This window comes from Trichoderma camerunense (genome assembly GCF_050948025.1).
Source record: "Trichoderma camerunense strain CBS 138272 chromosome Unknown V8C40scaffold_6, whole genome shotgun sequence".
Lineage (NCBI taxonomy): Eukaryota > Fungi > Ascomycota > Sordariomycetes > Hypocreales > Hypocreaceae > Trichoderma > Trichoderma camerunense.
In genome coordinates this window covers 805,936-819,593 of record NW_028145364.1, presented here as the reverse complement: position 1 = coordinate 819,593, position 13,658 = coordinate 805,936, and the positions used below count along the sequence as shown (strand labels likewise).

The 13,658-nt window shown below is 52.8% G+C and overlaps 5 protein-coding genes across 5 annotated transcripts; 1 reads left to right on the top strand and 4 right to left on the bottom strand.

Annotated features, from left to right (window-relative positions):
- Positions 1-327: 327 nt before the first annotated feature.
- On the bottom strand, positions 328-2,948 carry V8C40DRAFT_189166 (tetratricopeptide repeat protein). Its single transcript, XM_083211844.1, has 3 exons — positions 2,148-2,948; positions 837-1,998; positions 328-761 (listed from the first exon to the last, which is right to left on the bottom strand). Exons 1-3 carry the CDS (start codon positions 2,764-2,766, stop codon positions 458-460), a joined length of 2,085 nt encoding a protein of 694 aa, XP_083074863.1. The 5' UTR covers positions 2,767-2,948; the 3' UTR covers positions 328-457.
- A 1,864-nt stretch (positions 2,949-4,812) lies between these two features.
- V8C40DRAFT_240893 (uncharacterized protein) lies at positions 4,813-6,423 on the bottom strand. The gene is made up of 3 exons (XM_083214909.1): positions 6,171-6,423; positions 5,661-6,111; positions 4,813-5,584 (listed from the first exon to the last, which is right to left on the bottom strand). Exons 1-3 carry the CDS (start codon positions 6,171-6,173, stop codon positions 5,166-5,168), a joined length of 873 nt encoding a protein of 290 aa, XP_083074862.1. The 5' UTR covers positions 6,174-6,423; the 3' UTR covers positions 4,813-5,165.
- A 588-nt stretch (positions 6,424-7,011) lies between these two features.
- On the top strand, positions 7,012-9,947 carry V8C40DRAFT_189092 (docking domain of Afi1 for Arf3 in vesicle trafficking-domain-containing protein). Its single transcript, XM_083211843.1, has 3 exons — positions 7,012-8,028; positions 8,112-9,356; positions 9,422-9,947. The coding sequence occupies exons 1-3, from the start codon at positions 7,204-7,206 to the stop codon at positions 9,845-9,847; spliced, it is 2,496 nt and encodes an 831-aa protein (XP_083074861.1). The 5' UTR covers positions 7,012-7,203; the 3' UTR covers positions 9,848-9,947.
- Positions 9,948-10,170: 223 nt separating this feature from the next.
- On the bottom strand, positions 10,171-11,719 carry V8C40DRAFT_240890 (S-formylglutathione hydrolase). Its single transcript, XM_083214908.1, has 3 exons — positions 10,912-11,719; positions 10,737-10,841; positions 10,171-10,661 (listed from the first exon to the last, which is right to left on the bottom strand). The coding sequence occupies exons 1-3, from the start codon at positions 11,581-11,583 to the stop codon at positions 10,578-10,580; spliced, it is 861 nt and encodes a 286-aa protein (XP_083074860.1). The 5' UTR covers positions 11,584-11,719; the 3' UTR covers positions 10,171-10,577.
- On the bottom strand, positions 11,720-12,780 carry V8C40DRAFT_240889 (uncharacterized protein). Its single transcript, XM_083214907.1, has 2 exons — positions 12,547-12,780; positions 11,720-12,449 (listed from the first exon to the last, which is right to left on the bottom strand). Exons 1-2 carry the CDS (start codon positions 12,631-12,633, stop codon positions 12,144-12,146), a joined length of 393 nt encoding a protein of 130 aa, XP_083074859.1. The 5' UTR covers positions 12,634-12,780; the 3' UTR covers positions 11,720-12,143.
- Positions 12,781-13,658: the final 878 nt, after the last annotated feature.

Below are 13,658 nucleotides of genomic sequence, written 5' to 3'. Positions count from 1 at the left end.
CTCTTTCTTTCTAAAATGTCCCAAAAACGCCATAGCAATGAGGATGCGCGTCTTTTTTCTGGTTTAGGGAAAAAAACAAAAGACTTTCAAAGAAAAGATGATAAAAAAACCCAAATGTCTATCCTGCGGTGTTGCGTCTGCCGTGACGACGCTGCCGGCCGTCTCGTCTCATGCACAAGTATACAAATGCCGTCATGACCAAGCCCAATGCAACTAGTTGCGGAGGCAGCAAGACAATCGCCGCCAAAAGCCACATCCCATAACGTCGTAATGCTTCGACCAGCTCGTTGCGATTCTCCCGGCGACGTTGGAAGTCGTCCTGCAACTTGCTGCCTGACGCGCCGTCTGGCCAACCGTCAACGAAAGAGAAGCGAGGTTCAGTATCTTGCTCGCCATCTTCCTCGCTGTCATCGTCGTCGTCGTCGTCCTCCGTTTCTGTTTCTTCCCGATCGGCTTGTCACGAAAAGGGGAATCCAGCGCCAGCACCAGGGAAGCCGCCTCGCTGACGACCACCGGCGCCAGCACCGCCAAAGTTGAAGCTTGCACCTCCGGGAAAGCCTCCAGCACCGCCAGGGAAGCCGCCGGCACCACCAGGGAAGCCACCGGCGCGGAATCCGCCTCCTCCGAAGCCGCCCTGGTTGCCCATCATACTGAAGAGAATCTCGGGATCGATGCCACCCATGCCGCCTCCCATGCCACCGGCACTGAACATATCAGCCGGGTCAACGAGGTCATCACCGTTGTCATAGCGAGCTCTCTTCCTACATCGTGTGTTAGCACACTCAGTCTCATAAAAGGAAATATTCTCAAATGTTTAATAAAGGGGGGGAACGTACTGAGGATCGCTCAGCGTCTCATAGGCTTCCTGCATGTCTTTAAACTTGGCTTCAGCTTCAGCATCACCAGGGTTCTTGTCAGGGTGCAGCTTGACAGCCATCTTGCGATACGCTCGCTTGATCTCATTGGCATCGGCATCCTTTTCAATGCCCATGATCTTGTAGTAATCTTTCCTCAGGGCCTTCTTCATCTCCAACTCCGCTTTGCGGATCTCGTGGCGGACTGAGTTGTCGGTTGGGTCAAGTTCTTGAATGGCCTTCCATTCGCGCACAGACTCTTCCCAATTGCCAGTCTTTCCAAGGGCATTGGCCTTTGTCTTACGTGCCTTGGTGTAGCTGGGGTCGAGGCTGACAGCCCGGTCTGAGTCGGCAATGGCGTCTTCGTATAGCTGCAGCTTAATCTTGCACTGGGCACGGTTCTGCAGAAGCTTGGCATTCATGCTCTTGTTTGAAGGGTCAATGTCCAAGGCGTCGCTGTATTTCTGGATGGCTGCCTGCCATCGGCCGGCCTTGAATTCGGCGTTGCCCTCCTCCTTCATGCGGTCAAGCTTCTGAACAATCCTAAGCCACTTGACAGCGTCCCGGAAGTCGGGGTCGCAGTTGCAAGCCATTCGGAAGTACTGAATAGCCTTTTCATTCTCGCCCTGACCGTAGAGAACACGGCCACGGAGAACTAGAGCCTCAGGGTCCTGGTTGTTGTTGCGCAGCAGCGACATGGCAACGCCTTGAGCCTCGCCCAGGGAGTTCTCGCGGCCCATCTTCAAGTAGGCCTCGCCTCGCATCAGCTGCCACTTACGCGGCTTGCTAACGCCGTGGCCAAGACCGCGCTCAGCCTGGTCCAGGGCGTGTAGCACCATGGACATGGCCGAGCCACGCTGGAGAGTGTCCTTGGCCGACTTGATGTGGTGCAGCATCTCCCGAGCGGGAGCCATGTCCTTAGCAGATGGCTGTGGGATGATGCGGGAGAAAGTGGCCAGGGCCTCCTCTGGCCTACCCAGACCGGTGTAGATCCTTGCTAGGCGCAACAGGACTTTTGCATTGTTGGGGTCGAGGTCTGTGGCACGGCTGCAATCATCCAAGGCAGCCTCATACTGGCCATTTGACATGTAGGCAGCCGCTCGGTTGCCCAGATAAGTTGCCGAGTTGGGGAACAGATCCACAGCTGCACGACAGAAAGAAAAAAGAGAAATAGTTAGCCCAGTAATTTTTTTTAAAGGCGATGGTTAAAAAAAAAAAAAGAAACAAAAAAGAAAAGGACAAAATAAAATCAAGAAAACAGCATGATCCATGCCCATTGGATTTTTTGCATACCTTTGCTATACTGCTCGATGGCCTTGGGGTAATTCTTCTCCTTGAAGAAGCGGTTTCCGTTGGTCTTGTATGTCTCTGCATCCTCGAGAGGCGTGGGGACGGGGCTGGACGGGTTGGACTTGTGCGGCGGCGGCGCTGGAGCCTCATCGTTGCTCATGTTGCCGTTGGGAATGGGCACTGCAAAGTTCTTTTGGGCAGAAGGGTTCGAAGAGGGCTTGGAAGGCTGCGGTGATGCCGCGCCGTTGACGGGCTGCGGATCGACGTCCATCTTGGCTGACATGGCGGACAGGCGCTTCCGCTCTCGCTCCTCAGGGGGCAAGTTCAATGGATGGGTGTCCGGGTCGTATTTGCTGCTGCGGCGCGACGAGTAGCCTGCGTCGGTCGAGTGTCGCGACAGGCGAGAAGACCTCGAGGACGGCGGCTTTGCGTCCTTGTGGTGGGAGACGGGCCGTGAGGACCGCTTTGTTGGCGATGGCGACGAGTTGGTGGAGGAATAAGCCGGCGGGGGGTCGGCGTGGACGCTGGGGCTCTGACTCTGCGGAACGTCGTCCTCGACACTGGCACTGGAAGCAGAAGCGTTCTTCTTCGAGGCCGGTTTCTTATTGCCGAAAAACTTCATTGGGGAAGGCTGTCGAATCTTGGGCGAGCAAAAAAATGTCCCGACACAAGGTTATGCCGGATATTTGGGACTTGCAGAGAAGTGGTAGAGGCCTAGGCAATAAAAAGAAAGTACTGGACAGTGCCGGCCGGTCCACGGAGTAGGGGCGTAGGGGCGCGGGAGGTACTAAGGCGCCACAGGCTGGGCGGCTTCAGTGCACTGTGGCCTGGGAGTTTGATGGCTGAGCTGAGGGAGAGAGAGTGAAAGGATGTTCGATGCGATGCGACACGACGAAGTCGGATCAGGAGAAGCCCAAAAAAAGGCCAGCCCTCAGATTTATCAGCGGCACTGTGAAGGCTAGTTTGAATCCAGACTTGCCAGGCTCATGAAGCGGTTTGAGCTGGGGGGCACGTCAGAAATTTCAAGTGGAAGAGACAAAAGAGACCGGCGGCGCTATACAGCCCAGTTGACAGGCACACTCCGGGCGGCCAGCTGTACAGTACAGTACAGTATCGACAGTGGAGGACAGGCACACGCTCGCAGCCTGCCAATTCAATTTGTAGGTAGCTGCGGGTAACTACCTCACGGGCCGCAGCTCCAATCCCCACAACAAGGCACTTTGTTCCAGCCACGCAGCAGAAGACGTTTGGTATCAGACAGTTAGTCGGTACTGTACAGTACAGTCCAGTCCAGGGCGCGTAAAGGAGACGCCAATGGGCATTGCCGTGGGCTGGCAGAGACCGCAACCATTGGCTGCGCAAGTGCGTGTTGCAGGCATCATCATCCGTCACTCATCTTTGAATGGTGAATGTCCATGTCGTGTTTATTTACATGTGCCCGCGGAACCCAGCGCTGCAACCCCCGGTTTCCAGCCTGGCAATTCAGCCTTTGAGCACCTTCGGGCAACGCGGCTATACAGTGTCCAATCACTCAAAAACACGGAGTCTAGGTATCCGTACTTTGTACGGAGTACACGAACAGCTCACACTCCCATAACTGCATATCGTTGTAGGCGGGATGCTGCCCCACCTCTGGGAAGGCTGGAAGGTTCCAGAAGAGAATTGCCAACAAGACGGGCTGGAGTCAATTGAAAGCCGGATGGATCAAAATTACTGCTCCAGACATTCATGTATCAGTGACAGTGACTGACACTTGCGCCACCTTGCGTCCAGCCCGGCTGAACTTACGCACGCAGTCAGCTCCTGCTGCTAGAATGCAGAATGCAGGATGCAGCTGGGGTTAAGTCGTTAGTAATTGGATTGACTGATTCACTCGAGTGCTCAGCTGTCATGGGCTGGTTGAAGCGAAGCATTTGGAAGCGAATTGACCCATGGATGGGATCAAATGTCTGCAGGTGCGAGTACATGCGGTACGGCACGTTGACACTACAGGTAAAGTTGCCAGAGTACGGAGTACAGGTAACATATCGTACAGTGGACAGTTACATTTGGCACCCGACTGCAACCACTAGCACCAGGTACCGAGCCGGCTGCGATATCCGGTACCGTCTGGTGATTTTGCTGTGCGTGCTAAACTAAAATTACTTACCCGCAATAGTTTATATTTGAACTGGCGGCACATGCAACATATTTTGTGCGGCACATGTCGCGTACGAGTAAGGATTCAAGTCATGTCTGGCTGGTCTCATATCACAATCAGTCACATCCCGTCTGCCGCCAGACCAGTCTCACCTTTTTCTGCTTCCTTCTCCGCACCTCCTAGCCGCTGCAACCCAGGATCCTGGTGGCTTCACATGCGCCATTGGCTCGCCATGCCATCCTGGAACTTGCAATCAGCCGCTGGTCCATTCATTTCGTCACTCCTCTGCCCTCCTCCTAGCGAATATCAACAGCCGGCTTATCTTGCAGCGCTTTCGTGGTAAATACGAGTACATATATGTATGTATTGAAAAGTACTGTTCACGACTCCGTAGCATTGATATGGAGAACCTTTGCCTTTGGAAATACGAATCAAAATAAAGACTGAGCACGGTATGGAGCGATTTGCAGATCGTTTCCCACGTCTGCGCTCCTGGCGCGGAGCATAATCTCCTCCCAATGCTTATTTGTGCCATGGTATGTATGTATGTATTAATTATGCAGCCATTAATCGTACCTTATCCCATATATTTCGTACAGTACACATGTGCAGGATACCCAAAGGAAAGAAACCAAAGAACCAAAGACAAACAGAAAATTAGAATACGCAGCAGGATTCAAACAGCTCATTCGTCCTCCTTAACAGGCCCATACATATCACACGGAGCCAGGCCCGGCCCGGCCCTGGTACATGTACCCGTGCCTGTCCAGTAACACTCCTGGTAACTGCATCGTGTCACTCGTGTCAACTGGAAACGAAAACCCCGGGAAAGCCACCAGTGAGCGGAATGCGGAATGACAGCCAAGCCAATCACCTCGTCACTAATCCTCGGACCTCTCGTGAGACCCTCCTTCGGACCCGCCGTTGGAGCCCATGATTGAGTGGACAAACTCCTGGTATTTAAACACCTCGCCCCTTCTTGCCGATAAGTGTGCGTTCATATTCCGGTTGAAGGCTCGACGACCAGTGAACCCCTCGACGACCTTGTCGACTTCTGCAGCGCTGAGGGCCGACTGCCCGGCTTCCGGCGGTGTGTTGAGCAGAGCATCCCTCAGCTCCGCCCAGTCGATCTGACCGCTGTCGTCCTCGTCAAAGGCCGAGAACGCAGATAAGAGCTCGGTGCTTGGTGACAGCACCGCCAGGGATTCTGCCAGAGAGTTGAGGAAAGCGGCTAGCGTCATGGTTTGTGGTTTTGATGGCGGGAAGAAGCGTCCTATGTCGGAGGAGCCTGAAGGGAGGCCTTGCTAGAAGTTAGCATCGTAATGGGGGAGGTTTGATCATGCTTCACCTGCGAGCAATCACAGCAGGAAACGCACCAAGCTGACCGAGCATGTCGGCCACATCCTCTCTATTGACGATGCCGTCGCAATCTCGGTCCAAAATCTGAAATCCATCTCTCAGAGTCCTGACCTGAGTAGGCTGAAGCTGTGAGAGAGCACTGCTACCGCCAAGGGAGCCGCCCACTGCTAGCTTTGACCCATGCTTCCACGAGGGTGGTGAAACCTTTGTGGGAGTAGTCATGCCTGGTGTCTTCTCTCGCTCTGGGGTCTCGGGGACGTCGTCGGTGGCGGTCGGTGTCGTTGGTCTCGCGAGTCTCGACGTTCTGCTGGGCGTGGTCGGGGCAGCTTTAGTAGGCGAGCTCGTTGGTGTTATTTGTCGGAGTGGTGAAGGCGATGCAGGCGGGTCGGCCCGGCGGAATGGAGAGTTTCGAACGCTGGGAGGCGATCCGTAACCCAGGGGAGAGGGCTTGAACGTTGTTGACAAAGACTGGGACAGCAGATAAGCGAAACGGCCATGTACGGGGCTGCACCGTAAATAATACGCACCATGATGCAGATGGTAGGGGATCTGTGCTGGAACGGTGTCCGCAATAACGGTTGGCCAGCGAGCAGCAAGCGGAGACTGATGTACGGTACAGGTCAGTACAGTACAGTAGGTATGACGCACGATTTGCTGATCGCCTGAGGTGGTGCAGAATGCAGATAATCTGGGATGCTTGGCCAGAGATATGCAGTCAGTGAGTGGTCTGGCTCTGTCTTGTCTGCGGGGGGTTGATGCACAATTGCATCTGGATTCAGATCATGGCCCCCAAAGTAAACAATCAAAAGTTGTCTGACCCGACAACCCCAATGGTGTGTGGCTGGTGCAAGCGTGTCGGGTGTGGCGCTGCCTGTGAAACGCCAACTTCAGCCACCAACCAACTGTTCCTCTTTAAGCGCTGATAAGTGTTCCATTGAATGGATAAGGTGCTCCGTAGCCCGCCACCAAATGAGGAGCCAACTGTAGCCCCCCCAAATTAGCGCTGTGAAGCAGCTCGCGCTGTAACGGGACCCTGACACTAGTACCACAGTCAATACGGAGAGTTCCACAATGGCTCAACGCCCCTGTCTCGACTTTCTCCCAAGAGAACTCGTCGCAAGTTGCAGCAGACGATGCCTGGTTCAAATCCAAGCACCAGTCCATTGGCTTCTCCATCTGCTGCTTGCTGCCGGCCTCTCTGCTCGCGCGTCATCGCAGCGTAGCCGTGATTCCTCTGTATCTCTGCCAGGCGGATAAGTGTCGATCATCACCAACAGGCGCAGGGCTTGAGCGTCCTAGCAGAACCGACCGCTCGAGCCAGAGAGCAGTCCCTGAGCTGTTCCTGTGCAACAACCAGGCCGCAAAGCTGTGTCTGCGTCGAATTCGCTCCGATCGAGACCATACTTAGTCTGCAAGATCCTGAGGAAGCCAGGGACATACTTGGTGCAACGACACCTCAAGCATACATATATATACCCAGGCGGGCCAGTATATCGATCGACTTCTAGTACTCCATATCCTACATTAAATTGCATTGGCCTGCGGGGAGGCTCTTGAACAATGGCCGCCGCTCTCCCCTATGCGTCGCGCTCGAATGGCGCCAGCAGCTCCCAAGTTTCGCTGCCACACCATCGCCGAACGTCTCTTTCTTCGTTTCCCCCGTCACGCTCGCCGTCGCAAATGTCTTTCCATTCACGCCCATCAAGGTCGCCGCACCCGCCCATGGCCGAAACAGACCGGACTTCGGACCCGAGCTCCAAGTCCAAGGCCTCTTCCATCGGACCATCGTCGCAACATTCGTCTCTGTCCGCAGTGCGTCGAACCAATGAGGATTCACAGCCGCAGAGGAAGCTCCGAGCACAATATCCTCGCGGATCCGACGCCAACCATGTCGAGTATATTCTAGTGGCGTCGTTTGATATCGACCGTGGCCCGGTTATGGAGCATCAGTACCCTGTCGCCATCACCGGAGACGAGAACATGTTGGCCGAGCTGATGCTTCCAGATCAGGCCCACGCACGTAACCAGGATTGGACCATGTTCTTCCTGCACAAGGACTCTTCGCCGGAAGATGAAGACGAAGAACGCAAAGAAAAGGCCAGGAGGAAAGCTCGGAGGCAGAGACGACGGGATAAAGCAGCGGGGCTGGTCCCTGAGGATGGAGCCGAGGGCGAAGACGACGATGAGGAAGACGACGACGAATTGGATGAAGACTGGGATGACGACGAATCTTCAGATGATGAGCCCGATGACGAGTTAGAGGGCCCGCCGCTCATCTACGTCCTCAACCTGGTCAATACTAAGCACGACAAATCTGTGAAGCGAGGAGCCATCGTCAAGGCCATGGCAATTTGCACAAGACACCCTTTCTTGCATATATACAAGGTACGCAGCCTGACAGCTGAGCTTGCTGATGTATCCTTTTTGCATTGGATTGCATAGACTAACGATTCGTGATTCTTATCCAGCCACTTTTACTCCTCGCACTGGAAGAGTACTTCAAGTCGCCAGTGCCCGAGACTCTTTCCATGTTGTACGAATCGGTCAATGCAATGGACTTGTCTCTTATGCCCAGATTGAGCTTGCTTGAGAGGAACCTGCTACTTTCGAGCGACAACAAGGATCTGTTTGTGGAAAAATTCGAGCGCATTATCCAGATGCGCATGGCAGAAGACAGGGCAGAGACCGCTACTGAGGGGTCCGGAGAGAGGAGTCAGAGCCCGCAATTCACTGGCGGCATCTCGAGGGCTGGCACCAAGGCGCACGTCGAGGGTGGCGGGCAGTCGACATACTCTGTGGCCCGAGATACTCACGAGTTTGAGAGCAAAGTCATGTACAAGGGCATCCCCATTCCTATCAAGGTGCCCACTGCGGTCATGCCCGAGACTGTGGGAGACTTTTCTCTCATAAAGTTGATACAAAACTTTTCCGAGGCCCATGCCAAGTCGCCGCAGCCGTTCCCACTGCACCCGCATCTGACGACCAACGGGGTCAATACGCACCCAATCATTGTGCTGATGAATGGGCTCCTCACACAGAAGAGAGTCATATTCTTGGGCCACAACATGCCCTCCGGTGACGTAGCTGAGGCAGTGCTTGCAGCATGTGCTCTCGTGTCCGGTGGCATCCTCCGGGGGTTTACTAGGCATGCGTTTCCCTACACCGACTTGACCAAGGTCGATGATCTGCTCAACGTGCCAGGGTTTATAGCCGGCGTTACCAATCCTACATTTGAGCTCCATCCGGAATGGTGGGACGTCCTATGCGACCTACCCAGCGGCCGCGTCAAGATCAGTAGCAAGATTGAGATGGCACCGGTTACTGAGGGGCTGATTTACTTTCAGCAGCAGCATCCCACCCTCTCCAACACTGCCAGCGGCGTCTCTAACAACGCGCAGGACTTGACGGGGGACGCAGCCTTTATGTCAGATATTCTTAGGAGCATTGCTGCCAGGCACGGCGAGCGGGTCATAAGAGCGAAGTGGCGCGGCTGGGTCAACAAGTTTACGAGAATTGCTGCCCAGTTTGAGGAGAGCGTATACAACGCATCTGCTCTGTACATTGGAGGTCAAGACCAAGACCTGGCACTGCCGGGGGCCAGCGGTCATGGATATGTTTGGGCAGACGACACTGCAAAGTTCAAGGAGCTGGCCGGCAATGTGACGAGGATTGAAGGGTGGCGCAACACGCGTAGTTACTACAGCTACATCCAGGTAAGGGTTATTCGTTCTGTCTTATCGTGGAATGGGGATTGGCTAACAAGAACAACTTCATACAGGACCTCGCAAGAATATACACCTTCCGCCCGCTTAAGGGGTTAGACCTGGCTCACATGCATGACCGTCTTCGCATGCAGCGCCTGACGCCAGCGCAGAGCAAGGATATTTATTTGACGCTATCCAAGCATATCCACTCATATGAAGAGATCTGCTTGCTGCTGGACGTGGCACCCGAGTCGCACGCTGGGCTCTTTTACATTGCGCTTGGCCTCTTCCACAAGGACCGCGAGGTGCGTCTAAGGACGGCCGATCTTCTAGAGCGAATTTCCGAGCACGAGGCCGGACAGCACTGGTGGAAGAGCCTCAGTCAGTTTGAGAAGCTGGCGTACAAGCGAATTCGGCGCGAGACTGAAGCAGAGATGAGAACGAAGGGGGAGAAGGACGGGCTGGTTCTCAGTCCTGTTATGGAGAAGTTGATGAGCTGAGAAGCTCAATGAAGCATAATAACAAAAAAGAAACAAAAAGAAACAAAAAGAGAGAGGGAGATTGTGGCGAATTTATATGGGATACACATGACGGCGCGCCTATTTGTGGCCTGCCTAGTGAGTATATATTATGCCGGCGAGCAATGACGGGAGAGCTGCGCGGCGTACATACTACGATGAGTAGTACTTATATGTATGGATGTCTACGATGTTATTATCGTCATGTGTTTGGGCGGGCGTTGTCGAGGCGAAGCGAAAAGCAAATCGACATGGTTATGATATGATGGGATCTTGTTTTTTCGTTCTTTTTTCTCCAGTCGGATCTTGGAAGGCCTCCCTTGCTTGGGAGTATTTCTTGCTGGGCTTTTCTTTTCTTTCTTCCTACTTAATATTTTGCTCGAGTGTCAGAGGATATAGAAGAGATATATATGAGATAATTACAGATGTTTGGGGGTGGTTGTACACTTCCTCTTGTTGAGGGCTAGAAATACCTTGTTCTTTCCCTCTTTCTTTTCTTATGATCCGATTCAATCTTTTCGGATATTATGCAACGTATGTTGATATACAGCATGCATTTGAGTTATAGCAGCGGAATTTGGCTGCTTTTTGCAGCTCGTCGTCTTCATCATATCATTACCCCCTTTTCTCTGACATCATGCTGTGTAGGTAGTTTCTTCAGACATTCCCCCTTTCATGTGTGCCATTCATATATGTACAAAGGACCAATCAATTACAACAAACCCAGATGCTTGGCATGGTGCTTAATATGATCCTCGCCAAAGGTTGAGATGAAGAAGTATGAGTGGTCATAGCCCTGTGAGAGAAATAGCATGTAAGTCAGCATACACCCAAGATGGGGTTTACCATGATGAAGCTGGGAAAAACATACGTCTTGGTATCGTAGCTGCAGGCCCTCGATGCCCGCAGCCTTGGTGGCCTCTGCAAAGTTCTCGGGCAGAAGCTGTCTCTGCTTGTAAAAGTTGTCGGCGGTGCCCTAGTAACAAATTTCTTAGCAACTTCTTCTTCTCCCTCTCTTCGCTGGACTGTTTTGTCTTTCAACATACCACGTCAAGCAGAGCATTCAGATATCCCTTCCAGTGCTTCACCAGCTCCGTCGCATCGTGCTTCTTCCACTCCTCCTTGTCGGCCCCCAAATATCCCGTAAACGCCTTCTCTCCCCACGGACACGCACTCGGGTTCGACACGGGCGAGAACGCGCTGACACTCTTGTACTTGCCAGGATTCTTTAAAAACAGCGTCAAAGCTCCGTGACCGCCCATAGAGTGGCCCGCAATAGACACACGCTGCGGATCCAGCTGCTTAAACTGCGAAAACACGAGCTCGGGCAGCTCCTTGGTGATGTACGTCTCCATCTTGTAGTTTTGCGCCCACGGCTCCTGGGTAGCATCAATGTAAAAGGACGCAGCGCTGCCAAAGTCCCAGGAATCGTGCTCGCCAGGGTGATTCGTGCCGCGGGGCGACGTGTCGGGATACAGAAGCGCGAGCTTGAGGGGCGCGGCGTGGGCGTGGAGGAAGCCCTTCTCGGTGACGTTGTCGGGGGTGCAGGTCAGGCCGGAGAGGTAGATGAGCAGCGGCGCGGGTTCGGACTCGGAGATGCCGGCGGGCAGGAAGAGGGTGAAGTTCATGGGGCCGCCGGTGACGGAGGATTGGTGGGTGAGCTTGAGGAAGCGGCCGCCAAAGGAGGCGATGGAGGTGTTGGTGGTGATGCTCGCCATGGTGTTTTGGGAGGGTTGATGCAAGGTACAATTGAGATCAACAGCTACAAGGTTGGACAGGAAGGTTATGATTATATGAGAAGAAGAAATGAAGAATGTGAGAACTTAAAAAGAAGAAGCACAAGCTATTCATTAATAGGTAAAAGGTAGAAGCTATTTAACATTCATCGACACATTGATCCGTATTTACCCCACCACCAGACCTGCCAAAACACCCCTCCGAAAGCTCCCAATTTCCATCATCATGACGCCCGAACTATGTCCGAAAGCAGCAATTCATTAAGGCATCGGGTAATAGTATAAACGCCCATTTTCCAAGAACAAAACAGAAGCCAACACAGAAAAAAGAAAAAAAGAACAGCCGTCTCCCGTCTAAATAAACCACTCCTGGTCATATGCTTGCCCCTCTGGTGAGTTTTAAGCTGATGGAGGGGCAGCTGTCAGTTTTCGAGTTTTTGATGGATGAGATGGAACATCATTAGCTGGTATAAGCCGTGCATTAAACAAACAAGATGCGATCCTCCATCACTGAATTAAAAAATGTGTTTTCTCTTTTCTTTTTACTCAGTTGAAGTCGTCGTCTTCAGCGAACAGTCAAAGCTGGAAATCAAGGTGTTCCACTTAATGGCCCCCAGATTGAACTTGTTCTTATAGTTAAAGTCGACGCTGCCAAAGGTACATCCCGTCGGACTGGTGCAAATAGAGCCGCAGTCGCCAATGCGAGGGAAGCACTCAAAGTCCTCGCCGTCGGGGGCAAACGTGCTGGTGTTTTGGTGGAAAGGCGCGGGAAGCTGGTGGCACGTCTCGAGGGCGTAGACGCTGTAGTCGCAGGTGCCGGTTGCGTTGACGCCGGTGCACAAGAGGACCTGTATGCAATTGACCCATAGTTAGAGATGATTGTTTGATTCAGACAAGTGATAGGAATGGAGAAGATGCAAGGGAGAGGAAAGAGGGAAGACGTACGCCGCCGATCTCGCGCTTGTGGATGGGAGTGCTAGAGACGGCAATGGCTGAAGAGACAGCAGCGGTGACGATGGTTGTGAACTTCATTTTGAATAATATGAAGATGATAATGTTGTAGATTCAAAGTTGACTTTGTAGCTGAGTTATTCCCAAGAAAAGGTAGCAACACTGGAATGGAATTGAAAGTAAGGATTAAAAAAGCCACAACTTGTCTTATAGGTCAATAGGTTGCGGTGTGATGTGCATGTTTGTCTCGATTCTCGTGGAACCAACCCGCCCATTTTATATACAAGCAGCAGGACTCGATCCGTCGTGTTTCCCTCGCCTCCTCGCATTTGCTGACCGACGTAATGCAGCCGCCATTTCCTTCCCTTTCTTCCCTTCTCACTCTCTTTGTTGCCCCCGTAACCTTGCAACAAGATTCTGACTGACGTCTGTCCCCGTATTGCCTCCGCCCAGCAGCACGGGCCCCTAAGCAGCCACCCGAGAGCAAATGCTCCAAATTTTAGGTGAGAATAAAGGATTGATCCATCCAGTCTCTTTGTGTGTTGGGTAATACGCAGTGCACATGCACTTCTTACGGTCCCCTAAAATGGCGGCTCGAATAGGAAAGGTCGTGAGACATACGAGAGCCATGTGTCGATCTTTTTGTGTTTGTCGTGACTCGACGTCATACGAGTGGCTTGGCCGACGACAGAAGAGCCGATCACTGTGAGGATTCCGTCGAGGGAATACGAGGGACGGCGTTAGTTGGGCGGTCGGAATTTGCCTTATGCATTGGCCCTTGATATGGTAACTATGGATTTACATGGCACATGGCACATGGCAGCAAACTCGCCTATTGGAGCAAATGCTCATGTAACATCATTTCTCTCTTCTCTCTCCAATGCCGCACATAACTAATCAAAAATAGCCTTCTCTTACACAGCCAGTCGGCAAACAACAGATGAACAGCGCATTAACTCGTATATGCATGCAGGAACGGCACTTTGCCAACGGCCCTTATTCTCCGCTGCCGGCTGTTGAGTAACGCGACGTAGTAACATCAGTTCAGCAAGCTGCAGCTCATGCATAAAACGTAGAGAGCTTGTAGTACATATTGTATAAAAACC